Genomic DNA, 27,994 nt, shown 5'->3' with positions numbered 1-27,994 from the left:
ACCACCATTCACTACTGGATGTGGCAGGACTACAGAGCTTAGATCTAATCCGTTGGTTATGGGATCGCTTAGCTCTGTCTACTACTTGCTGCTTGTGTTGTTTGGCACACAAGTAGTCCTTCCTGTGTTATAGCTTCACCAGGTCGACACCTAATTATTAGGCAGGCCTGCTGTTACTCTTGGCATGCCCTCCTGCACTCTTCATTGAACCAGGGTTGATCACCAGGCTTGGTGGGAATGGTAGAGTGGGGGATATGCCAGGGACATGTGGTTGCAGATTGTGTTTGAGTACAATTCTGTCGCTGTTGATGGCCCACAGCGCCTCATGGATGCCCAGTCTTGAGTTGCTAGATCTGTTCGAAGTCTATCCCATTCTGCAAGGTGGTCGTGAACTTCAAACTGGACCTGTCTATCCAGAGGGCTCACTGTATGTGAATGAACTTCAAACTGGACCTGTCTATCCAGAGGGCTCACTGTATGTGAATGAACTTCAAACTGGACCTGTCTATCCAGAGGGCTCACTATGTGAATGAACTTCAAACTGGACCTGTCTATCCAGAGGGCTCACTATGTGAATGAACTTCAAATTGGACCTGTCTATCCAGAGGGCTCACTGTATGTGAATGAACTTCAAACTGGACCTGTCTATCCAGAGGGCTCACTGTATGTGAATGAACTTCAAACTGGACCTGTCTATCCAGAGGGCTCACTATGTGAATGAACTTCAAACTGGACCTGTCTATCCAGAGGGCTCACTGTATGTGAATGAACTTCAAACTGGACCTGTCTATCCAGAGGGCTCACTGTATGTGAATGAACTTCAAACTGGACCTGTCTATCCAGAGGGCTCACTATGTGAATGAACTTCAAACTGGACCTGTCTATCCAGAGGGCTCACTGTATGTGACTGACTTCAAACTGGACATGTCTATCCAGAGGGCTCACTATGTGAATGAACTTCAAACTGGACCTGCCTATCCAGAGGGCTCACTGTTTGTGAATGAACCTCAAACTGGACCTGACTATCCAGAGGGCTCACTGTATGTGAATGAACTTCAAACTGGACCTGTCTATCCAGAGGGCTCACTGTTTGTGAATGAACTTCAAACTGGACCTGTCTATCCAGAGGGCTCACTGTATGTGAATGAACTTCAAACTGGACCTGTCTATCCAGAGGGCTCACTGTATGTGAATGAACTTCAAATTGGACCTGTCTATCCAGAGGGCTCACTGTATGTGAATGAACTTCAAATTGGACCTGTCTATCCAGAGGGCTCACTGTATGTGAATGAACTTCAAATTGGACCTGTGTATCCAGAGGGCTCACTGTATGTGAATGAACTTCAAATTGGACCTGTGTATCCAGAGGGCTCACTGTATATGATTGAACTTCAAACTGGACCTGTGTATCCAGAGGGGTCACTGTATATGATTGAACTTCAAACTGGACCTGTCTATCCAGAGGGCTCACTGTATGTGAATGAACTTCAAATTGGACCTGTCTATCCAGAGGGCTCACTGTATGTGAATGAACTTCAAACTGGACCTGTCTATCCAGAGGGCTCACTGTATGTGAATGAACTTATGGGCAGCACGGTAGCATTGTGGATAGCACAAATGCTTCACAGCTCCAGGGTACCAGGTTCGATTCCGGCTTGGGTCACTGTCTGTGCGGAGTCTGCACATCCTCCCCGTGTGTGCGTGGGTTTCCTCCGGGTGCTCCGGTTTCCTCCCACAGTCCAAAGATGTACAGGTTAGGTGGATTGGCCATGCTAAATTGCCCTTAGTGTCCAAAAATTGCCCTTAGTGTTGGGTGGGGTTACTGGGTTATGGGGTTAGGGTGGAGGTGTTGACCTTGGGTAGGGTGCTCTTTCCAAGAGCCGGTGCAGACTCGATGGGCCGAATGGCCTCCTTCTGCACTGTAAATTCTATGATTCTAACTTCAAACTGGACCTGTCTATCCAGAGGGCTCCCTGTATATGAATGAACTTCAAACTGGACCTGTCTATCCAGAGGGCTCCCTGTATGTGAATGAACTTCAAATTGGACCTGTCTATCCAGAGGGCTCACTGTATATGTCTGAGCACTGGAACTGAATAGCCAAATGGTTCCTAATTGTAGGACTCAATTTCACACAGGGCCTGTTGATCCAGGGAATCTTTATATAGGACCATGCTTCAACTCGGTAGCACGGTAGCATTGTGGATAGCACAATTGCTTCACAGCTCCAGGGTCCCAGGTTCGATTCTGGCTTGGGTCACTATCTGTGCGGAGTCTGCACATCCTCCCCGTGTGTGCGTGGGTTTCCTCCGGGTGCTCCGGTTTCCTCCCACAGTCCAAAGATGTGCAGGTTAGGTGGATTGGCCGTGATAAATTGCCCTTAGTGTCCAAAATTGCCCTTAGTGTTGGTTGGGGTTATTGGGTTATGGGGCTAGGGTGGAGGCGTTGACCTTGGGTAGGGTGCTCTTTCCAAAGAGCCGGTGCAGACTCGATGGGCCGAATGGCCTCCTTTGCACTGTAAATTCTATGAGAACTCTGATCTGTCTATCCAGAGATTCCCTGTCCAGCAAATTCTCCATTTCAGTCCTGCACTTGTCTGTATGGAAAGCTCACTCTGCGTTGAGCTGATGGTTTCGTACCAGATTTGCCTATTTCTCTGCTCCATGTGCATGGTTGCAATGAATTACCCACAAACAGAACATTTAAATCTTGACCTTTATTCTTTTGCGTTCAATTAGGGGAGCACTGTGTGTACACTTGAACTTTATTGACCGCTAAATGGAGATAGGATGAGATATAGAGGTTGCATATATTTACCAGTAACACCCGACCTGTACCCTGCAGTTGAGCCAGGGCTGGCCGCAGATCTGTCTCTGTGACATGCGGGAATTCGTCCACTCCACTGGGAATGAGGAAGCATTTGAAACCCGGTACTCCAGCCTCAATCATGGGGCGCAGTGCAGACTTGGAATAAAGCAGAGGGATTAATTAACTCTGTGCAACAGTGTGTTCGAGTCATCAGACTGGTGCCTGACTTGACACTCAGTTCAAACTTTGATCTTGAGTAATGCCTATTACTTCATCTTTGTTTTGCCTGTGAAGTTGAGCGCAGACCTTTAAATGACATCAAGTTACTTAAAAGCTATAATATGCCAGATTGGATTGATGGCACGGATAATCCTCCCACCGTCCTAGTGAACATTCATATTTAAACCAGGGATAAAGCTGTTGGACTAGAGACTGCAAATTTCTCAAATACAAAATTGGACGCCAAAGTCCTGAAACTGTGGGATCAAAAACCAGTGCGCTCACATCCAGCCCCCCTCTCCACTACCCCCAGTCCCCAAGCGCCGCTCAGAGTCTCACACAAAGGATGCAGATCAGCGATGTGGGAACTCAGATATTTGTGCCCAATTTTGAACAGCTGGAAGGTTGGGAATGGTGCACGTTTGGTTTGGAGTGCTCTACAGGGGTGTCTGTCATTTGCAGTCCTGTTGGGGGAGCTTCGCCTCTCCCAGGGAGAGAGGTTCTGGCAATCTTGACACAGAGAAGTTAATTTATCTCCATTCATCGCACCTCTCTGTGATAAGCATACAAACTGAGCTTCTCAACGCACTCACAGTGACTGAGCTTCTCAACACACTCAGTGACTGAGCGTCTCAACACACTCACAGTGACTGAGCTTCTCAACGCACTCACAGTGACTGAGCTTCTCAACACACTCACAGTGACTGAGCTTCTCAACACACTCAGTGACTGAGCTTCTCAACACACTCACAGTGACTGAGCTTCTCAACACACTCAGTGACTGAGCTTCTCAACGCACTCCAGTGACTGAGCTTCTCAACACACTCAGTGACTGAGCTTCTCAACGCACTCAGTGACTGAGCTTCTCAACGCACTCACAGTGACTGAGCTTCTCAACGCACTCAGTGACTGAGCTTCTCAACGCACTCCAGTGACTGAGCTTCTCAATGCACTCACAGTGACTGAGCTTCTCAACACACTCAGTGACTGAGCTTCTCAACGCACTCACAGTGACTGAGCTTCTCAACGCACTCACAGTGACTGAGCTTCTCAACACACTCAGTGACTGAGCTTCTCAACACACTCACAGTGACTGAGCTTCTCAACGCACTCACAGTGACTGAGCTTCTCAACACACTTAGTGACTGAGCTTCTCAACACACTCACAGTGACTGAGCTTCTCAACACACTCAGTGACTGAGCTTCTCTTTTTAAAAAAATATATATTTTATTCAAGTTTTTTGGCCAAACATAACAATATGTAGTGTTTCTTTTACACAACAATAAAGCAATATAAATAACCGTGGCCAGTTTTAAACAAATAAATAAGTAATATATGAACAAAAACAAAAAACAAAACTAAATGGCAACTGCCTTGTCCAAGATAAATACTCTCCAAAAATACAATCCAACAATCCAATATACAATTACATATACCAAATACCAATACACATACAATAACATCCCTGAGAGTCCGTCCGATTCCTCCCCCCCCCCCCGCTCCCCCCTGGGTTGCTGCTGTTATCTACTTCTTTTCCATTCCCTCTATCTTTCTGTGAGGTAGTCGACGAACGGTTGCCACCGCCTGGTGACCCCTGAGCCGAACTCCTTAACACGAACTTAATCCGTTCTAACTATATGAACCCTGCCATATCGTTTATCCAGGTCTCCACACCCGGGGGTTTGGCTTCCTTCCACATTAACAATATCCTGCGCCGGGCTACAAGGGACGCAAAGGCCAACACGTCAGCCTCTCTCGCCTCCTGCACTCCCTGCAACCCCAAATATAGCCAACCCCCAGCTTGGTTCGACCCGGACCCCCACCACCTTCGAAAGCACCTTTGCCACCCCACCCAGAACCCCTGTAGTGCCGGGCATGACCAGAACATGTGGGTGTGATTCGCTGGGCCTCTCGAGCATCTCGCACACCTATCCTCTACCCCAAAAAATTTACTAAGCCGTGCTCCAGTCACATGCGCCCTGTGTAGCACCTTAAATTGTATCAGGCTTAGCCTGGCACACGAGGACGATGAGTTTACCCTACGTAGGGCATCAGCCCACAGCCCCTCCTCAATCTCCTCCCCCAGTTCTTCTTCCCATTTCCCTTTCAGCTCATCTACCATGATCTCCCCCTCGTCCCTCATCTCCCTGTATATGTCCGCCACCTTACCGCCCCCCACCCATGTCTCTGAGATCACTCTATCCTGCACTTCCTACGTCGGGAGCTGCGGGAATTCCCTCACCTGTTGCCTCGCAAAAGCCCTCAATTGCATATACCGAAATGCATTCCCTTGGGGCAACCCATATTTCTTCGTCAGCGCTCCCAGACTCGCAAACGTCCCATCTACAAACAAGTTGTACTACCCCAGCTCTTTGCCATGCTCCAAATCCCCCATCCATTCTCCCCGGAACGAACCTATGATTGTTTCTTATCGGGGACCGCACCGAAGCGCCCGTCCTTCCCCTTTGCCGTCTCCACTGCCCCCAAATTTTCAATGTAGCCACCACCACCGGGCTTGTGGTGTATTTCTTTGGTGAGAACGGCAACGGTGCCGTCACCATTGCTTGTAGGCTAGTCCCCCTGCAGGACGCCCTCCCCAATCTCTTCCACGCCGCTCCCTCCCCTTCTCCCATCCACTTACACACCATTGAAACATTGGCGGCCCAGTAGTACTCACTTAGGCTCGGTAGTGCCAGCCCCCCCCCTGTCCCTACTATGCTGCAAGAATCCCCTCCTCACTCTCGGGGTCTTCCCAGCCCACACAAAACTCATAATACTCTTCTCGATTCTTTTGAAAAAAGCCTTCGTGATCACCACCGGGAGGCACTGAAACACAAAAAGGAATCTCGGGAGGACCACCATTTTAACCGCCTGCACCCTACCTGCCAATGACAGGGACACCATGTCCCATCTCTTAAAGTCCTCCTCCATCTGTTCCACCAACCGCGTTAAATTAAGCCTATGTAATGTACCCCAATTCTTGGCTATCTAGATCCCCAAGTACCGGAAGTCCCTTGTTACCTTTCTCAACGGTAAATCCTCTATCTCTCTGCTCTGCTCCCCTGGATGCACCACAAACAACTCACTTTTCCCCATGTTCAGTTTATACCCTGAGAAATCCCCAAACTCCCCAAGTATCCGCATTATCTCTGGCATCCCCTCCGCCGGGTCCGCCACATATAGCAACAAATCATCCGCATACAGAGATACCCGGTGTTCTTCTCCCCCCCTGAGTACTCCCCTCCACTTCCTGGAACCCCTCAATGCTATGGCCAGGGGTTCAATCGCCAGTGCAAACAATAACGGGGACAGAGGACATCCCTGCCTCGTCCCTCTATGGAGCCGAAAATAATCAGACCCCCGTCCATTCGTGACCACGCTCGCCATCGGGGCCCTATACAGCAACTGTACCCACCTGATATACCCGTCCCCAAAGCCAAATCTCCTCAACACCTCCCACAAATAATCCCACTCCACTCTATCAAATGCTTTCTCGGCATCCATCGCCACCACTATCTCCGCTTCCCCCTCTGGTGGGGGCATCATCATTACCCCTAGCAGCCTCCGTATATTTGTATTCAGCTGTCTCCCCTTCACAAACCCAGTTTGGTCCTCATGAACCACCCCCGGGACACAATCCTCTATCCTCATTGCCATTACCTTGGTCAGAACCTTAGCGTCCACATTCAGGAGGGAAATGGGCCTGTAGGACCCGCATTGCAGCGGGTCTTTTTCCTTCTTTAGGAGGAGCGATATCGTTGCCTCTGACATAGTCGGGGGCAGCTGCCCCCTTTCCCTCGCCTCATTAAAGGTTCCCATCAGTAGCGGGGCCAGCAAGTCCATATATTTCCTATCGAATTCAACTGGGAATCCGTCTGGTCCCGGGGCCTTCCCCGCCTGCATGCTCCCAATCCCTTTCACTACTTCCTCCGTCTCAATCTGTGCTTCCAGTCCCACCCTCTCCTGCTCCTCCACCTTAGGAAATTCCAGCTGATCCAAAAAGCACATCATTCTCTTCTTCCCATCCGGGGGCTGAGCTTCATATAATCTTTTGTAAAATGCCTTAAACACTCCATTCACTCTCTCCGCTCCCCGCTCCGTCTCTCCCTCCTCATCTCTCACCCCCCCCTATCTCCCTCGCTGCTCCCCTTTTCCTCAGTTGGTGGGCCAGCAACCTGCTCGCCTTCTCCCCGTATTCGTACTGTACACCCTGTGCCTTCCTCCATTGTGCCTCTGCATTACCCATAGTCAACAAGTCAAATTCTACATGTAGCCTTTGCCTTTCCCTGTACAGTCCCTCCTCCGGTGCCTCCGCATATTGTCTGTCCACCCTCAGAAGTTCTTGCAACAACCGCTCCCTTTCCCTACCCCCCTGCTTTCCTTTATGTGCCCTAATAGATATCAGCTCCCCTCTAACCACTGCCTTCAGCGCCTCCCAGACCACTCCCACCTGTACCTCCCCATTATCATTGAGTTCCAAGTACCTTTCAATACACCCCCTCACCCTTAAACACACCCCCTCATCTGCCAATAATCCCATGTCCATTCTCCAGGGTGGACGCTGTTCTTTTTCCTCCCCTATCTCCAGGTCCACCCAATGTGGAGCATGATCCAAAATGGCTATAGCCGTGTACTCCGTCCCCGTCACCTTCGGGATCAGTGCCCTTCCCAAAACAAAAAAATCTATTCGTGAAAATACTTTATGTACATAGGAGAAAAACGAAAACTCCTTACTCCTAGGTCTACTAAATCTCCAGGGGTCTACTCCTCCCATCTGCTCCATAAAGTCCTTAAGCACCCTAGCTGCAGCCGGCCTCCTTCCGGTCCTGGACCTCGATCTGTCCAGCCCTGGGTCCAGCACCGTATTAAAATCTCCACCCATTATCAACTTCCCCACTTCTAGGTCCGGGATTCGTCCCAACATACGCCTCATAAAATTGGCATCATCCCAGTTCGGGGCATACACGTTCACTAATACCACCGCCTCCCCTTGCAATTTGCCACTCACCATCACGTATCTGCCCCCACTATCCGCCACTATAGTCTTTGCCACAAACATTACCCGCTTCCCCACTAGTATGGCCATCCCCCTGTTTTTTGCGTCTAGCCCCGAATGAAACACCTGCCCCACCCATCCTTTGCGTAGCCTAACCTGGTCTATCAGTTTCAGATGTGTCTCCTGAAGCATAACAACATCTGCCTTAAGTTTCTTTAGGTGTGCGAGTACCCGTGCCCTCTTAATCGGCCCGTTCAGCCCTCTCACATTCCACGTGATCAACCGGGTTGTGGGGCTCTTTACCCCCCCCCTTGACGACTAGCCATCTCCTTTTTCAATCCAGCTCCTCACCCGGTTCCCACGTAGCCGTATCTCCCCCAAGCGACGCACCCCGCCCCGAGCACCCCCCCCCATACCAGCTCCCCCTTCTCCCCAGCAGCAGCAACCCAGTTAACCCCCCCCCCCCGCTAGACCCCAAACTAGCGTAATTGCACCCCCCATGTTGCTCCCAGAAGTCAGCAAACTCTGGCCGACCTCGGCTTCCCCCCGTGACCTCAGCTCACACTGTGCGAGGCCCCTTCCTTCCTGCTTCCCTGTTCCCGCCGTGATTACCATAGCACGAGAACAAAGCCCGCGCTTCCCTTTTGGCCCCGCCCCCAATGGCCGGCGCCCTCAGCTCCTCATCCTCCCTCCCCCACGACATGGGGAAGAGAGAAAAGTTACAGGGTCGCAGGATTAACAACTTGGGAAGTCATCTCTTCCCTCTTTTCCCCCCCTTCATCCCACATATTCACCCCCCCCACTTTGTCCCAAACGTTCTTTTTCTGGCCCGCTCACTCCAGTTTCTCCTCGACAATAAATGTCCACGCCTCATCTGCCGTTTCGAAGTAGTGCTGTTTCCCTTGATGTGTGACCCACAGTCTTGCCGGTTGCAGCATTCCAAATTTAATCTTCCGTTTGTGCAGCACCGCCTTGGCCCGATTAAAGCTTGCCCTCCTTCTCGCCACCTCCGCACTCCAATCTTGATATACGCGGATCACCGCGTTCTCCCACCTACTGCTCCGAGTTTTCTTTACCCATCTGAGGACCATCTCTCTGTCCTTATATCGGAGAAATCTCACCACTATGGCTCGAGGAATTTCTCCAGCCCTCGGTCTTCGCGCCATAACTCGATAGGCTCCCTCCACCTCCAGCGGACCCGTCGGGGCCTCCGATCCCATTAATGAGTGCAGCATCGTGCTCACATATGACCCGACGTCCGCCCGTTCTACACCTTCGGGAAGACCAAGAATCCTTAAATTCTTCCTCCTCGCATTATTCTCCAGCACCTCCAGTCTTTCCACACACCTTTTGTGTTGTGCCTCGTGCATCTCCGTTTTCACCACCAGGCCCTGTATGTCGTCCTCATTCTCAGCAGCCTTTGCCTTCATGACCCGAAGCTCCTGTTCCTGGGTCTTTTGCTCCTCCTTTAGCCCCTCAATCGCTTGTAATATCGGGGTCAACAGCTCCTTCTTCATCTCCTTTTTGAGTTCTTCCACGCAACGCCGCAGGAACTCTTGTTGGTCAGGGCCCCATATTAAACTGCCTTCTTCCGACGCCATCTTGCTTTGTGCCTGCCTTCCTGGCCGCTGCTCTCGAGGATCCACCGCAATCCGGCCACTTTCCTCTCTTTTTTCCATCTGTGTTCAGTGGGGATTCCCTTCTGGATAACCGCACAGTGTTTTTTGCCGTTAAAATTGCCGTTGGGGCTCCTATCAAGGGCCCAAAAGTCCGTTCCACCGGGAGCTGCCGAAACGTGCGACTTAGCAGGTCATCGCCGCACCCGGAGGTCTCTGACTGAGCTTCTCAACGCACTCACAGTGACTGAGCTTCTCAACGCACTCAGTGACTGAGCTTCTCAACGCACTCACAGTGACTGAGCTTCACAACGCACTCACAGTGACTGAGCTACTCAACACATCACAGTGACTGAGCTTCTCAACGCACTCAGTGACTGAGCTTCTCAACGCACTCACAGTGACTGAGCTTCTCAATGCACTCACAGTGACTGAACTTCTCAACACACTCACAGTGACTGAGCTTCTCAACAGACTCACAGTGACTGAGCTTCTCAACACACTCAGTGACTGAGCTTCTCAGCGCACTCAGTGACTGAGCTTCTCAACGCACTCACAGTGACTGAGCTTCTCAACGCACTCAGTGACTGAGCTTCTCAACACACTCAGTGACTGAGCTTCTCAACGCACTCAATGACTGAGCTTCTCAACACACACAGTGACTGAGCTTCTCAACACACTCACAGTGACTGAGCTTCTCAACGCACTCACAGTGACTGAGCTTCTCAACACACACAGTGACTGAGCTTCTCAACGCACTCACAGTGACTGAGCTTCTCAATGCACTCAGTGACTGAGCGTCTCAACGCACTCACAGTGACTGAGCTTCTCAGCGCACTCAGTGACTGAGCTTCTCAACACACTCACAGTGACTAAGCTTCTCAACGCACTCACAGTGACTGAGCTTCTCAATGCACTCAGTGACTGAGCTTCTCAACACACTCACAGTAACTGAGATCCTCAACGCACTCACAGTGACTGAGCTTCTCAACGCACTCACAGTGACTGAGCTTCTCAACACACTCACAGTGACTGAGCTCCTCAACACACTCACAGTGACTGAGCTTCTCAACGCACTCACAGTGACTGAGCTTCTCAATGCACTCAGTGACTGAGCTTCTCAACGCACTCACAGTGACTGAGCTTCTCAATGCACTCAGTGACTGAACTTCTCAACGCACTCACAGTGACTAAGCTTCTCAACGCACTCACAGTGACTGAGCTTCTCAATGCACTCAGTGACTGAGCTTCTCAACGTACTCACAGTGACTAAGCTTCTCAACGCACTCACAGTGACTGAGCTTCTCAATGCACTCACTCAGTGACTGAGCTTCTCAACACACTCACAGTGACTGAGCTTCTCAACGCACTCACAGTGACTGAGCATCTCAACACACTCACAGTGACTGAGCTTCTCAACACACTCAGTGACTGAGCTTCTCAACACACTCACAGTGACTAAGCTTCTCAACGCACTCACAGTGACTGAGCTCCTCAGCGCACTCACAGTGACTGAGCTTCTCAACACACTCAGTGACTGAGCTTCTCAACACACTCACAGTGACTGAGCTTCTCAACACACTCAGTGACTGAGCTTCTCAACACACTCACAGTGACTAAGCTTCTCAACACACTCACAGTGACTGAGCTCCTCAACGCACTCACAGTGACTGAGCTTCTCAACGCACTCACAGTGACTGAGCTTCTCAACACACTCACAGTGACTGAGCTCCTCAACGCACTCACTGTGACTGAGCTTCTCAATGCACTCAGTGACTGAGCGTCTCAACGCACTCACAGTGACTGAGCTTCTCAGCGCACTCAGTGACTGAGCTTCTCAACACACTCACAGTGACTAAGCTTCTCAACGCACTCACAGTGACTGAGCTTCTCAATGCACTCAGTGACTGAGCTTCTCAACACACTCACAGTAACTGAGATCCTCAACGCACTCACAGTGACTGAGCTTCTCAACACACTCACTGTGACTGAGCTTCTCAATGCACTCAGTGACTGAGCGTCTCAACGCACTCACAGTGACTGAGCTCCTCAACGCACTCACTGTGACTGAGCTTCTCAATGCACTCAGTGACTGAGCGTCTCAACGCACTCACAGTGACTGAGCTTCTCAGCGCACTCAGTGACTGAGCTTCTCAACACACTCACAGTGACTGAGCTTCTCAACACACTCACAGTGACTAAGCTTCTCAACGCACTCACAGTGACTGAGCTTCTCAACGCACTCACAGTGACTGAGCTCCTCAGCGCACTCAGTGACTGAGCTTCTCAACACACTCACAGTGACTAAGCTTCTCAACGCACTCACAGTGACTGAGCTTCTCAATGCACTCAGTGACTGACCGTCTCAACACACTCACAGTGACTGAGCTCCTCAACGCACTCACTGTGACTGAGCTTCTCAATGCACTCAGTGACTGAGCGTCTCAACGCACTCACAGTGACTGAGCTTCTCAGCGCACTCAGTGACTGAGCTTCTCAACACACTCACAGTGACTGAGCTTCTCAACACACTCACAGTGACTAAGCTTCTCAACGCACTCACAGTGACTGAGCTTCTCAACGCACTCACAGTGACTGAGCTCCTCAGCGCACTCAGTGACTGAGCTTCTCAACACACTCACAGTGACTAAGCTTCTCAACGCACTCACAGTGACTGAGCTTCTCAATGCACTCAGTGACTGAGCTTCTCAACACACTCACAGTGACTGAGCTCCTCAACGCACTCACAGTGACTGAGCTTCTCAACGCACTCACAGTGACTGAGCTTCTCAACACACTCACAGTGACTGAGCTCCTCAACGCACTCACAGTGACTGAGCTTCTCAACGCACTCACAGTGATTGAGCTTCTCAACGCACTCACAGTGACTAAGCTTCTCAACGCACTCACAGTGACTGAGCTTCTCAATACACTCAGTGACTGAGCTTCTCAACACACTCACAGTGACTGAGCTTCTCAACACACTCACAGTGACTAAGCTTCTCAACGCACTCACAGTGACTGAGCTCCTCAGCGCACTCAGTGACTGAGCTTCTCAACACACTCACAGTGACTAAGCTTCTCAACGCACTCACAGTGACTGAGCTTCTCAATGCACTCAGTGACTGAGCTTCTCAACACACTCACAGTGACTGAGCTCCTCAACGCACTCACAGTGACTGAGCTTCTCAACGCACTCACAGTGACTGAGCTTCTCAACGCACTCACAGTGACTGAGCTCCTCAACGCACTCACAGTGACTGAGCTTCTCAACGCACTCACAGTGATTGAGCTTCTCAACGCACTCACAGTGACTAAGCTTCTCAACGTACTCACAGTGACTGAGCTTCTCAATGCACTCAGTGACTGAGCTTCTCAACACACTCACAGTGACTGAGCTTCTCAACACACTCAGTGACTGAGCTTCTCAACACACTCACAGTGACTAAGCTTCTCAACGCACTCACAGTGACTGAGCTTCTCAATGCACTCAGTGACTGAGCTTCTCAACACACTCACAGTGACTGAGCTTCTCAACACACTCACAGTGACTGAGCTTCTCAATGCACTCAGTGACTGAGCTTCTCAACACACTCACAGTGACTGAGCTTCTCAACACACTCAGTGACTGAGCTTCTCAACGCACTCAGTGACTGAGCTTCTCAACGCAATCAGTGACTGAGCTTCTCAACACACTCACAGTGACTGAGCTTCTCAACACACTCACACTGACTGAGCTTCTCAATACACTCAGTGACTGAGCTTCTCAACACACTCACAGTGACTGAGCTTCTCAACACACTCACAGTGACTGAGCTTCTCAACGCACTCACAGTGACTGAGCTTCTCAACGCACTCAGTGACTGAGCTTCTCAACGCACTCACAGTGACTGAGCTTCTCAACGCACTCAGTGACTGAGCTTCTCAACACACTCACAGTGACTGAGCTTCTCAACACACTCACAGTGACTGAGCTTCTCAACACACTCACAGTGACTGAGCTTCTCAACACACTCACAGTGACAGCTTCTCAACACACTCACAGTGACTGAGCTTCTCAACACACTCACAGTGACTGAGCTTCTCAACACACTCAGTGACTGAGCTTCTCAACACATTCACAGTGACTGAGCTTCTCAACACACTCACAGTGACTGAGCTTCTCAACACACTCACAGTGACTGAGCTTCTCAACGCACTCACAGTGACTGAGCTTCTCAACTCACTCACAGTGTCTGAGCTTCTCAACACACTCACAGTGACTGAGCTTCTCAACACACTCAGTGACTGAGCTTCTCAACACACTCACAGTGACTGAGCTTCTCAACACACTCACAGTGACTGAGCTTCTCAAGACACTCAGTGACTGAGCTTCTCAACACACTCACAGTGACTAAGCTTCTCAACGGACTCACAGTGACTGAGCTTCTCAACGCACTCAGTGACTGAGCTTCTCAACACACTCAGTGACTGAGCTTCTCAACGCACTCAGTGACTGAGCTTCTCAACACACACAGTGACTGAGCTTCTCAACACACTCACAGTGACTGAGCTTCTCAACGCACTCACAGTGACTGAGCTTCTCAACACACACAGTGACTGAGCTTCTCAACGCACTCACAGTGACTGAGCTTCTCAATGCACTCAGTGACTGAGCGTCTCAACGCACTCACAGTGACTGAGCTTCTCAGCGCACTCAGTGACTGAGCTTCTCAACACACTCACAGTGACTAAGCTTCTCAACGCACTCACAGTGACTGAGCTTCTCAATGCACTCAGTGACTGAGCTTCTCAACACACTCACAGTAACTGAGATCCTCAACGCACTCACAGTGACTGAGCTTCTCAACGCACTCACAGTGACTGAGCTTCTCAACACACTCACAGTGACTGAGCTCCTCAACGCACTCACAGTGACTGAGCTTCTCAACGCACTCACAGTGACTGAGCTTCTCAATGCACTCAGTGACTGAGCTTCTCAACGCACTCACAGTGACTGAGCTTCTCAATGCACTCAGTGACTGAGCTTCTCAACGCACTCACAGTGACTAAGCTTCTCAACGCACTCACAGTGACTGAGCTTCTCAATGCACTCAGTGACTGAGCTTCTCAACGTACTCACAGTGACTAAGCTTCTCAACGCACTCACAGTGACTGAGCTTCTCAATGCACTCAGTGACTGAGCTTCTCAACACACTCACAGTGACTGAGCTTCTCAACGCACTCACAGTGACTGAGCATCTCAACACACTCACAGTGACTGAGCTTCTCAACACACTCACAGTGACTGAGCTTCTCAACGCACTCAGTGACTGAGCTTCTCAACTCACTCACAGTGACTGAGCTTCTCAACGCACTCACAGTGACTGAGCTTCTCAACGCACTCAGTGACTGAGCTTCTCAACGCACTCAATGACTGAGCTTCTCAACGCAATCACAGTGACTGAGCTTCTCAACACACTCACAGTGACTGAGCTTCTCAACACACTCAGTGACTGAGCTTCTCAACACACTCACAGTGACTAAGCTTCTCAACGCAGTCACAGTGACTGAGCTCCTCAGCGCACTCAGTGACTGAGCTTCTCAACACACTCACAGTGACTACGCTTCTCAACACACTCACAGTGACTGAGCTCCTCAACGCACTCACACTGACTGAGCTTCTCAACGCACTCACAGTGACTGAGCTTCTCAACACACTCACAGTGACTGAGCTCCTCAACGCACTCACAGTGACTGAGCTTCTCAATGCACTCAGTGACTGTGCGTCTCAACGCACTCACAGTGACTGAGCTTCTCAGCGCACTCAGTGACTGAGCTTCTCAACACACTCACAGTGACTAAGCTTCTCAACGCACTCACAGTGACTGAGCTTCTCAATGCACTCAGTGACTGAGCTTCTCAACACACTCACAGTAACTGAGATCCTCAACGCACTCACAGTGACTGAGCTTCTCAACGCACTCACAGTGACTGAGCTTCTCAACACACTCACAGTGACTGAGCTCCTCAACGCACTCACAGTGACTGAGCTTCTCAACGCACTCACAGTGACTGAGCTTCTCAATGCACTCAGTGACTGAGCTTCTCAACGCACTCACAGTGACTGAGCTCCTCAATGCACTCAGTGACTGAGCTTCTCAACGCACTCAGTGACTGAGCTCCTCCATGCACTCAGTGACTGAGCTTCTCAACGTACTCACAGTGACTAAGCTTCTCAACGCACTCACAGTGACTGAGCTTCTCAATGCACTCAGTGACTGAGCTTCTCAACACACTCACAGTGACTGAGCTTCTCAACGCACTCACAGTGACTGAGCATCTCAACACACTCACAGTGACTGAGCTTCTCAACACACTCACAGTGACTGAGCTTCTCAACGCACTCAGTGACTGAGCTTCTCAACTCACTCACAGTGACTGAGCTTCTCAACGCACTCACAGTGACTGAGCTTCTCAACGCACTCAGTGACTGAGCTCCTCAACGCACTCACAGTGACTGAGCTTCTCAACGCACTCACAGTGATTGAGCTTCTCAACGCACTCACAGTGACTAAGCTTCTCAACGCACTCACAGTGACTGAGCTTCTCAATACACTCAGTGACTGAGCTTCTCAACACACTCACAGTGACTGAGCTTCTCAACACACTCACAGTGACTAAGCTTCTCAACGCACTCACAGTGACTGAGCTCCTCAGCGCACTCAGTGACTGAGCTTCTCAACACACTCACAGTGACTAAGCTTCTCAACGCACTCACAGTGACTGAGCTTCTCAATGCACTCAGTGACTGAGCTTCTCAACACACTCACAGTGACTGAGCTCCTCAACGCACTCACAGTGACTGAGCTTCTCAACGCACTCACAGTGACTGAGCTTCTCAACGCACTCACAGTGACTGAGCTCCTCAACGCACTCACAGTGACTGAGCTTCTCAACGCACTCACAGTGATTGAGCTTCTCAACGCACTCACAGTGACTGAGCTTCTCAACACATTCACAGTGACTGATCTTCTCAACGCACTCAGTGACTGAGCTTCTCAACGCACTCAGTGACTGAGCTTCTCAACACACTCACAGTGACTGAGCTTCTCAACACACTCAGTGACTGAGCTTCTCAACACACTCAGTGACTGAGCTTCTCAACGTACTCACAGTGACTGAGCTTCTCAATGCACTCAGTGACTGAGCTTCTCAACACACTCACAGTGACTGAGCTTCTCAACACACTCAGTGACTGAGCTTCTCAACACACTCACAGTGACTAAGCTTCTCAACGCACTCACAGTGACTGAGCTTCTCAATGCACTCAGTGACTGAGCTTCTCAACACACTCACAGTGACTGAGCTTCTCAACACACTCACAGTGACTGAGCTTCTCAATGCACTCAGTGACTGAGCTTCTCAACACACTCACAGTGACTGAGCTTCTCAACACACTCAGTGACTGAGCTTCTCAACGCACTCAGTGACTGAGCTTCTCAACGCACTCAGTGACTGAGCTTCTCAACACACTCACAGTGACTGAGCTTCTCAACACACTCACACTGACTGAGCTTCTCAATACACTCAGTGACTGAGCTTCTCAACACACTCACAGTGACTGAGCTTCTCAACACACTCACAGTGACTGAGCTTCTCAACGCACTCACAGTGACTGAGCTTCTCAACGCACTCAGTGACTGAGCTTCTCAACGCACTCACAGTGACTGAGCTTCTCAACGCACTCAGTGACTGAGCTTCTCAACACACTCACAGTGACTGAGCTTCTCAACACACTCACAGTGACTGAGCTTCTCAACACACTCACAGTGACTGAGCTTCTCAACACACTCACAGTGACAGCTTCTCAACACACTCACAGTGACTGAGCTTCTCAACACACTCACAGTGACTGAGCTTCTCAACACACTCAGTGACTGAGCTTCTCAACACATTCACAGTGACTGAGCTTCTCAACACACTCACAGTGACTGAGCTTCTCAACACACTCACAGTGACTGAGCTTCTCAACGCACTCACAGTGACTGAGCTTCTCAACTCACTCACAGTGTCTGAGCTTCTCAACACACTCACAGTGACTGAGCTTCTCAACACACTCAGTGACTGAGCTTCTCAACACACTCACAGTGACTGAGCTTCTCAACACACTCACAGTGACTGAGCTTCTCAACACACTCAGTGACTGAGCTTCTCAACACACTCACAGTGACTAAGCTTCTCAACGGACTCACAGTGACTGAGCTTCTCAACGCACTCAGTGACTGAGCTTCTCAACACACTCAGTGACTGAGCTTCTCAACGCACTCAGTGACTGAGCTTCTCAACACACACAGTGACTGAGCTTCTCAACACACTCACAGTGACTGAGCTTCTCAACGCACTCACAGTGACTGAGCTTCTCAACACACACAGTGACTGAGCTTCTCAACGCACTCACAGTGACTGAGCTTCTCAATGCACTCAGTGACTGAGCGTCTCAACGCACTCACAGTGACTGAGCTTCTCAGCGCACTCAGTGACTGAGCTTCTCAACACACTCACAGTGACTAAGCTTCTCAACGCACTCACAGTGACTGAGCTTCTCAATGCACTCAGTGACTGAGCTTCTCAACACACTCACAGTAACTGAGATCCTCAACGCACTCACAGTGACTGAGCTTCTCAACGCACTCACAGTGACTGAGCTTCTCAACACACTCACAGTGACTGAGCTCCTCAACGCACTCACAGTGACTGAGCTTCTCAACGCACTCACAGTGACTGAGCTTCTCAATGCACTCAGTGACTGAGCTTCTCAACGCACTCACAGTGACTGAGCTTCTCAATGCACTCAGTGACTGAGCTTCTCAACGCACTCACAGTGACTAAGCTTCTCAACGCACTCACAGTGACTGAGCTTCTCAATGCACTCAGTGACTGAGCTTCTCAACGTACTCACAGTGACTAAGCTTCTCAACGCACTCACAGTGACTGAGCTTCTCAATGCACTCAGTGACTGAGCTTCTCAACACACTCACAGTGACTGAGCTTCTCAACGCACTCACAGTGACTGAGCATCTCAACACACTCACAGTGACTGAGCTTCTCAACACACTCACAGTGACTGAGCTCCTCAACGCACTCACAGTGACTGAGCTTCTCAACACACTCACAGTGACTGAGCTTCTCAACACACTCAGTGACTGAGCTTCTCAACACACTCACAGTGACTAAGCTTCTCAACGCAGTCACAGTGACTGAGCTCCTCAGCGCACTCAGTGACTGAGCTTCTCAACACACTCACAGTGACTACGCTTCTCAACACACTCACAGTGACTGAGCTCCTCAACGCACTCACAGTGACTGAGCTTCTCAACGCACTCACAGTGACTGAGCTTCTCAACACACTCACAGTGACTGAGCTCCTCAGCGCACTCAGTGACTGAGCTTCTCAACACACTCACAGTGACTAAGCTTCTCAACACACTCACAGTGACTGAGCTCCTCAACGCACTCACAGTGACTGAGCTTCTCAACGCACTCACAGTGACTGAGCTTCTCAACACACTCACAGTGACTGAGCTCCTCAACGCACTCACTGTGACTGAGCTTCTCAATGCACTCAGTGACTGAGCGTCTCAACGCACTCACAGTGACTGAGCTTCTCAGCGCACTCAGTGACTGAGCTTCTCAACACACTCACAGTGACTAAGCTTCTCAACGCACTCACAGTGACTGAGCTTCTCAATGCACTCAGTGACTGAGCTTCTCAACACACTCACAGTAACTGAGATCCTCAACGCACTCACAGTGACTGAGCTTCTCAACGCACTCACAGTGACTGAGCTTCTCAACACACTCACAGTGACTGAGCTCCTCAACGCACTCACAGTGACTGAGCTTCTCAACGCACTCACAGTGACTGAGCTTCTCAATGCACTCAGTGACTGAGCTTCTCAACGCACTCACAGTGACTGAGCTCCTCAATGCACTCAGTGACTGAGCTTCTCAACGCACTCAGTGACTGAGCTCCTCAATGCACTCAGTGACTGAGCTTCTCAACGTACTCACAGTGACTAAGCTTCTCAACGCACTCACAGTGACTGAGCTTCTCAATGCACTCAGTGACTGAGCTTCTCAACACACTCACAGTGACTGAGCTTCTCAACGCACTCACAGTGACTGAGCATCTCAACACACTCACAGTGACTGAGCTTCTCAACACACTCACAGTGACTGAGCTTCTCAACGCACTCAGTGACTGAGCTTCTCAACTCACTCACAGTGACTGAGCTTCTCAACGCACTCACAGTGACTGAGCTTCTCAACGCACTCAGTGACTGAGCTTCTCAACACACTCACAGTGACTGAGCTTCACAACGCACTCAGTGACTGAGCTTCTCAACACACTCAGTGACTGAGCTTCTCAACGCACTCACAGTGACTGAGCTCCTCAGCGCACTCAGTGACTGAGCTTCTCAACACACTCACAGTGACTAAGCTTCTCAACGCACTCAGTGACTGAGCTTCTCAGCGCACTCAGTGACTGAGCTTCTCAACGCACTCACAGTGACTGAGCTCCTCAGCGCACTCAGTGACTGAGCTTCTCAACACACTCACAGTGACTGAGCTTCTCAACGCACTCACAGTGACTGAGCTTCTCAACGCACTCACAGTGACTGAGCTTCTCAATGCACTCAGTGACTGAGCTTCTCAACACACTCACAGTGACTGAGCTCCTCAACGCACTCACAGTGACTGAGCTTCTCAACGCACTCACAGTGACTGAGCTTCTCAACACACTCACAGTGACTGAGCTCCTCAACGCACTCACAGTGACTGAGCTTCTCAACGCACTCACAGTGATTGAGCTTCTCAACGCACTCACAGTGACTAAGCTTCTCAACGCACTCACAGTGACTGAGCTTCTCAATGCACTCAGTGACTGAGCTTCTCAACACACTCACAGTGACTGAGCTTCTCAACACACTCACAGTGACTAAGCTTCTCAATGCACTCACAGTGACTGAGCTCCTCAGCGCACTCAGTGACTGAGCTTCTCAACACACTCACAGTGACTGAGCTTCTCAACACACTCACAGTGACTGAGCTTCTCAACACACTCACAGTGACTAAGCTTCTCAACACACTCACAGTGACAGCTTCTCAACACACTCACAGTGACTGAGCTTCTCAACACACTCACAGTGACTAAGCTTCTCAACACACTCACAGTGACAGCTTCTCAACACACTCACAGTGACAGCTTCTCAACACACTCACAGTGACTGAGCTTCTCAACACACTCACAGTGACTAAGCTTCTCAACGCACTCACAGTGACTGAGCTTCTCAATGCACTCAGTGACTGAGCTTCTCAACACACTCACAGTGACTGAGCTCCTCAACGCACTCACAGTGACTGAGCTTCTCAACGCACTCACAGTGACTGAGCTTCTCAACACACTCACAGTGACTGAGCTCCTCAACGCACTCACAGTGACTGAGCTTCTCAACGCACTCACAGTGATTGAGCTTCTCAACGCACTCACAGTGACTAAGCTCCTCAACGTACTCACAGTGACTGAGCTTCTCAATGCACTCAGTGACTGAGCTTCTCAACACACTCACAGTGACTGAGCTTCTCAACACACTCAGTGACTGAGCTTCTCAACACACTCACAGTGACTAAGCTTCTCAACGCACTCACAGTGACTGAGCTTCTCAATGCACTCAGTGACTGAGCTTCTCAACACACTCACAGTGACTGAGCTTCTCAACACACTCACAGTGACTGAGCTTCTCAATGCACTCAGTGACTGAGCTTCTCAACACACTCACAGTGACTGAGCTTCTCAACACACTCAGTGACTGAGCTTCTCAACGCACTCAGTGACTGAGCTTCTCAACGCACTCAGTGACTGAGCTTCTCAACACACTCACAGTGACTGAGCTTCTCAACACACTCACACTGACTGAGCTTCTCAACACACTCAGTGACTGAGCTTCTCAACACACTCACAGTGACTGAGCTTCTCAACACACTCACAGTGACTGAGCTTCTCAACGCACTCACAGTGACTGAGCTTCTCAACGCACTCAGTGACTGAGCTTCTCAACGCACTCACAGTGACTGAGCTTCTCAACGCACTCAGTGACTGAGCTTCTCAACACACTCACAGTGACTGAGCTTCTCAACACACTCACAGTGACTGAGCTTCTCAACACACTCACAGTGACTGAGCTTCTCAACACACTCACAGTGACAGCTTCTCAACACACTCACAGTGACTGAGCTTCTCAACACACTCACAGTGACTGAGCTTCTCAACACACTCAGTGACTGAGCTTCTCAACACATTCACAGTGACTGAGCTTCTCAACACACTCACCGTGACTGAGCTTCTCAACACACTCACAGTGACTGAGCTTCTCAACGCACTCACAGTGACTGAGCTTCTCAACACACTCACAGTGACTGAGCTTCTCAACACACTCACAGTGACTGAGCTTCTCAACACACTCAGTGACTGAGCTTCTCAACACACTCACAGTGACTGAGCTTCTCAACACACTCACAGTGACTGAGCTTCTCAACACACTCAGTGACTGAGCTTCTCAACACACTCTCAGTGACTAAGCTTCTCAACGCACTCACAGTGACTGAGCTTCTCAGCGCACTCAGTGACTGAGCTTCTCAACACACTCACAGTGACTAAGCTTCTCAACGCACTCACAGTGACTGAGCTTCTCAATGCACTCAGTGACTGAGCTTCTCAACACACTCACAGTGACTGAGCTCCTCAACGCACTCACAGTGACTGAGCTACTCAACGCACTCACAGTGACTGAGCTTCTCAACACACTCACAGTGACTGAGCTCCTCAACGCACTCACAGTGACTGAGCTTCTCAACGCACTCACAGTGATTGAGCTTCTCAACGCACTCACAGTGACTAAGCTTCTCAACGCACTCACAGTGACTGAGCTTCTCAATGCACTCAGTGACTGAGCTTCTCAACGCACTCACAGTGACTGAGCTTCTCAACACACTCAGTGACTGAGCTTCTCAACACACTCACAGTGACTAAGCTTCTCAACGCACTCACAGTGACTGAGCTTCTCAATGCACTCAGTGACTGAGCTTCTCAACACACTCACAGTGACTGAGCTTCTCAACACACTCACAGTGACTGAGCTTCTCAATGCACTCAGTGACTGAGCTTCTCAACACACTCACAGTGACTGAGCTTCTCAACACACTCAGTGACTGAGCTTCTCAACGCACTCAGTGACTGAGCTTCTCAATGCACTCAGTGACTGAGCTTCTCAACACACTCACAGTGACTGAGCTTCTCAACACACTCACAGTGACTGAGCTTCTCAACACACTCAGTGACTGACCTTCTCAACACACTCACAGTGACTGAGCTTCTCAACACACTCACAGTGACTGAGCTTCTCAACGCACTCACAGTGACTGAGCTTCTCAACGCACTCAGTGACTGAGCTTCTCAACGCACTCACAGTGACTGAGCTTCTCAACGCACTCAGTGACTGAGCTTCTCAACACACTCACAGTGACTGAGCTTCTCAACACACTCACAGTGACTGAGCTTCTCAACACACTCACAGTGACTAAGCTTCTCAACACACTCACAGTGACAGCTTCTCAACACACTCACAGTGACTGAGCTTCTCAACACACTCACAGTGACTGAGCTTCTCAACACATTCACAGTGACTGAGCTTCTCAACACACTCACAGTGACTGAGCTTCTCAACACACTCACAGTGACTGAGCTTCTCAACGCACTCACAGTGACTGAGCTTCTCAACACACTCACAGTGACTGAGCTTCTCAACACACTCACAGTGACTGAGCTTCTCAACACACTCAGTGACTGAGCTTCTCAACACACTCACAGTGACTGAGCTTCTCAACGCACTCAGTGACTGAGCTTCTCAACACACTCACAGTGACTGAGCTTCTCAACACACTCACAGTGACTGAGCTTCTCAACACACTCACAGTGACTGAGCTTCTCAACACACTCACAGTGACTGAGCTTCTCAACGCACTCACAGTGACTGAGCTTCTCAACACACTCACAGTGACTGAGCTTCTCAACGCACTCACAGTGACTGAGCTTCTCAACAGACTCAGTGACTGAGCTTCTCAACGCACTCACAGTGACTAAGCTTCTCAACACACTCAGTGACTGAGCATCTCAACGCGCTCAGTGACTGAGCTTCTCAACACACTCAGTGACTGAGCTTCTCAACGCACTCAGTGACTGAGCTTCTCAACGCACTCACAGTGACTGAGCTTCTCAACACACTCACAGTGACTAAGCTTCTCAACACACTCAGTGACTGAGCTTCTCAACACACTCACAGTGACTGAGCTTCTCAACTCACTCAGTGACTGAGCTTCTCAACACACTCAAGGGACTGAGCTTCTCAACGCACTCACAGTGACTGAGCTTCTCAACACACTCACAGTGACTGAGCTTCTCAACGCACTCAGTGACTGAGCTTCTCAACGCACTCACAGTGACTGAGCTTCTCAACACACTCACAGTGACTAAGCTTCTCAACACACTCAGTGACTGAGCTTCTAACGCACTCAGTGACTGAGCATCTGAAGCGCTCAGTGACTGAGCTTCTCAACACACTCACAGTGACTGAGCTTCTCAACGCACTCACAGTGACTGAGCTTCTCAACACACTCAGTGACTGAGCTTCTCAACGCACTCAATGGCTACAAATTAAATGACAGGAAATCCATTCAGCATCTGATCTTTCTGAATCTGAGTGATCTATAGACAACTCACACTCGTCAGTCTGAATAAACTGTTTATAGTGAATGCTTAATTATTTTTTAAAGCGGTTCACCTGGTTGCCTGGGACAACGCCTCCCCAAAATGCAGCATCAACAAAACACTTGTTCCTCGCGGTGTGCAGTTTAGTTTGGAGGTTTTCTAGTGTTGTTGTTGGTGGAATGCTGTTCCTGCCCAATGTGAAAACAGACAGACTTGATGTTACACTTGTCAGTCCCTCAGGAAAACAGTCACAGCTTAATCAACAGGTAGGGGCATCAATTTATATCAGGTATGCAATGCAGTTGTTGTCTTCCTGGCCTTGTATACAAGAGGTCTGGACTAATAGTTTGAGATACGAGTAAATATCCCACCATGACTGTTCGTGAATTCAAATTCTATTTAAAAGAAATAATTCACAATCTGCAATAATCAACTATTATCAGTAATGGTGACGATTGAGATACCAGTTGTCATAAAATCCCACCGATTTGGTTAATGTTCATGAAGGAAGGAAACTTGTTATCCGTTCCTGGTATGACATGTGTAACTCCAAACCCAATGCTTTTAACTGCTTTCCAACATGGCCCAGCAAGTCACTAGATTGTATCAAACTTTGACAAGGAAGTACAATAAGAATAATACTGGACAGGCCGCTGTGATTCGATCTAGGCATTAGATTTGAATATAACGGAAAATTACCCACCCAGTCAACCCTGGAAAATCCTCCTCAGTAATGTCTAGGAGCTTGCGTCAACATTGAGAGAGCTTGTCAAGCAATAGCCCGATGTAAAGACATTCACCGAATCACACTTTGGAGTCAAAGTCTCAGAGTCTTCCATCACCATTCCTGGGTATGTCCTACTCCGCTGTTTGCAAATGCTGAATATTACTGAATATATTGAAGGCTGGGTAGACAGAATTCTGGTCTCTCAGGGATTCAGGGGATCCGGGGAATGGGCAGGAAAGTGCCCACGATTAGCCATGTTTGTATTGAATGGTGGAGCAGGCTTGATGGGCTGTATGGTCTACTGTTCCGATTTCTTTCACTCATTTTCTCACAAACACACAACCTCTACCACCTAGACAAGGACAGGCGGCAATAGACACACCATCATCAGCACGGCTTAAAAATATATCCATCGTCATCGCTGGGTCAAAATTCCTGGAACGCCCTCCTTAACGACACTGTTGAAGAACCTTCACCTCACGGACTGCTGCAATTCATGAGGGTGACTCACTTCCTCAAGGCTAATTAGGAATGAGCCTTGCCAGTGACGTCCAGATTTTTAAAAACGTTACTTTTCAATACAATCACAGATCACTGGACAGAGCAGGGCTTGCTGTTCCCCATACCAGTTAATCATTGATATAGTCACAGATCACAGGACAGACACTATCCACAATGGAAAAATATAGACTTATTAAAATTGAGGAACCTAAATGAACAGCCAGGCCACAGATCGTTGATCCTTACCAAGGTAGAAGACAGACAGCATTTTTTAAAATGTTGTCTAGATTATTGATGGAAGCAGTAATCAGGACTGTATTACTTTGTGTCACTATGTGGCACTATGTGGCACAATGTGGCATTGTTGGCACATCAATTAGACTGTAACATCTCCGGAATGAAAACTGGTTAAAACTCCATTTAATAGAGGGAGGATGTCCACTGGTTGTGTAAGCGTAGTGGATCTCCTGATGCAGCGAATACAAGAACATTAGTGGTGGGGCAGGGATGTGTGACAGTTAGTAAGAGGGGGGCACTGGTCGTGGAAATTCCCATTGGAGGGAACTTTGAAAGAAAAAAGAGATTCAATTTTTAAAGCTTTGATTTTAGGCTGTTAATTTATTGGCCTATAAATATATTAAGAATTCTGCTTTTCTATTACAAACTCCTCATGGACAAGCGTGTATATGAACAGGATAAGTGAGCAACAACACAAACCTAACACACTCGTACACTGTTAAGGTTAAGACACAAATTTGCACATTGACACTATGGGAGTTTTTAAAAGATGAATTTACAGGGTGTGGGTGTCACTGGCTTGACAAGCATTTATTGCCCATTCCGAAATGTCCTTGAGAAAATGAGCTGCCTTCTTGAACGGCTGCAGTCTGTGTGGTGTAGGTACACCCACAGAGCTGTTAGGGAAAGTTCCAGGATTTGACCCAAAGACGATGAAGAGATAATGATATATTTTGAAGTCAGGATGGTGTGTGGCTTGGAGAAGTACTCTCAGATGGTGGTGTTCCCATGCATCTATTGCCCTTATCCTTCCAGCTGGTAGTGGCCATGGGTTTGGAAGGTGCTATCGAAAGAAGATGGGCAAGCTGTTGCAGTGCATCTTGTATGTGCTGCACCCTGCTGCTACTGTGTGTCGGTGATAGAGGGAGTGACTGTTTAAGATGCTGGATGGAATGCCAATCCAGCCTTTTCCTGGATGGTGTCGAGCTTCGTAAGTGTTGTCGGAGCTGCACTCATCCAAGCAAGTGAAGAGTATTCCATCACAGTCCTGACTTGTGCCTTACAGATGGTGGACAGACTTTGGGGAATCGGAAACGGAGTTATTTGAATTCCTCACCTCTGACCTGCTCTTCGAGTGACAATATTTTTGTGATTGGTCATGTTAAATTTGTGGTAGCTGGTAACCCCCAGGATGTGGATGGCAGGAATTCAGCGATTCCATTGAATTTCAATGGGATGTGGTTAGATTCTCTCTTGTTGAAGATGGTCATTGCCTGACGCTTGTGTGGTCCAAATGTTACTTCTCACCAGCCAGCCAAAGTGCGGATGTGGTCCAGGTCTTGTTGCATGAGAGCTTGGGCTGCTCCGGTATCTGGGAAAATGTGAATGAAACTGAGTATTACATAATCATAGCGAATTTCCCCAATTCTGACCTTATGATGGAAGGAAGGTCATTGATGAAGCAGCTGAAGATGGTTAGGCCGAGGACACTGCCCTGAGGAACTCCTGCAGTGATGCCCTGGAGATGAGATGACTGACATCGAACCACCAGTACCATCTTCCTTTGTGTTTCTAAAGACTGCAACTGGTGGAGAGTTTTCCTCCAATTGTACTCGGGCTCCTTGATGCCACACTTGATGTCCAAGGCAGTCACTTTAACCTCACTTATTGAGTGTGGCTTTTTTGTCCATGTTTGGACTAAAGCTATAATGAGGTCAGGAGCCAAGTTACCCTGGTGGTACTCACACTGAGTGTCAGTGAACAGGTTAATGCTGTGTAAGTGACACTTGATGTCCTGTTTTGTGTATAGGACAAACCTGGGCAATTTTCCACTTTGTCTTGTAGCAGCCAGTTTTGTAACTATTGCTCCAGCCTGGCTAGAGGTACAGCAAGCTCTGGATGGTGCAAATGTCTTCAGCACTATTGCCAGAATATTGAAGAGCCCATTGCCTTAGCAGTATCCAGTGCCTTCAGCTGTTTCTTGATATCATGTGGAGTGAATCAAATTGGCTGGGGACCCCCGGAGGACACCATGATGAATTGTCCACTTGGCATTTCTGGCTGAAGGTGGTTGCAAATGAAA

The 27,994-nt window shown here is 49.3% G+C and overlaps 1 protein-coding gene across 6 annotated transcripts in view; it reads right to left on the bottom strand.

Moving 5' to 3' along the window:
- Positions 1-27,994, bottom strand: part of LOC140390012 (allantoinase, mitochondrial) — a 124,477-nt gene that overhangs the window by 42,972 nt on the left and 53,511 nt on the right. For 4 of the 6 annotated variants that reach the window (XM_072474812.1, XM_072474814.1, XM_072474816.1 and 1 more), the window contains exons 3-4: positions 24,520-24,634; positions 2,818-2,964 (exon numbers count right to left, since the gene is read on the bottom strand). In XM_072474812.1, the coding sequence (XP_072330913.1) occupies positions 2,818-2,964; positions 24,520-24,634 (262 nt within the window). The remainder of the gene's footprint in view (positions 1-2,817; positions 2,965-24,519; positions 24,635-27,994) is intronic. The other 2 variants (XM_072474813.1, XM_072474817.1) reach the window with 2 other exon arrangements.

The sequence above is a fragment of the Scyliorhinus torazame genome, chromosome 14, assembly GCF_047496885.1.
Source record: "Scyliorhinus torazame isolate Kashiwa2021f chromosome 14, sScyTor2.1, whole genome shotgun sequence".
In the NCBI taxonomy this organism is placed as follows: Eukaryota; Metazoa; Chordata; class Chondrichthyes; order Carcharhiniformes; family Scyliorhinidae; genus Scyliorhinus; species Scyliorhinus torazame.
The sequence above is the reverse complement of the archived record's forward strand: the minus strand, read 5'-3'. Positions and strand labels throughout refer to the sequence as shown.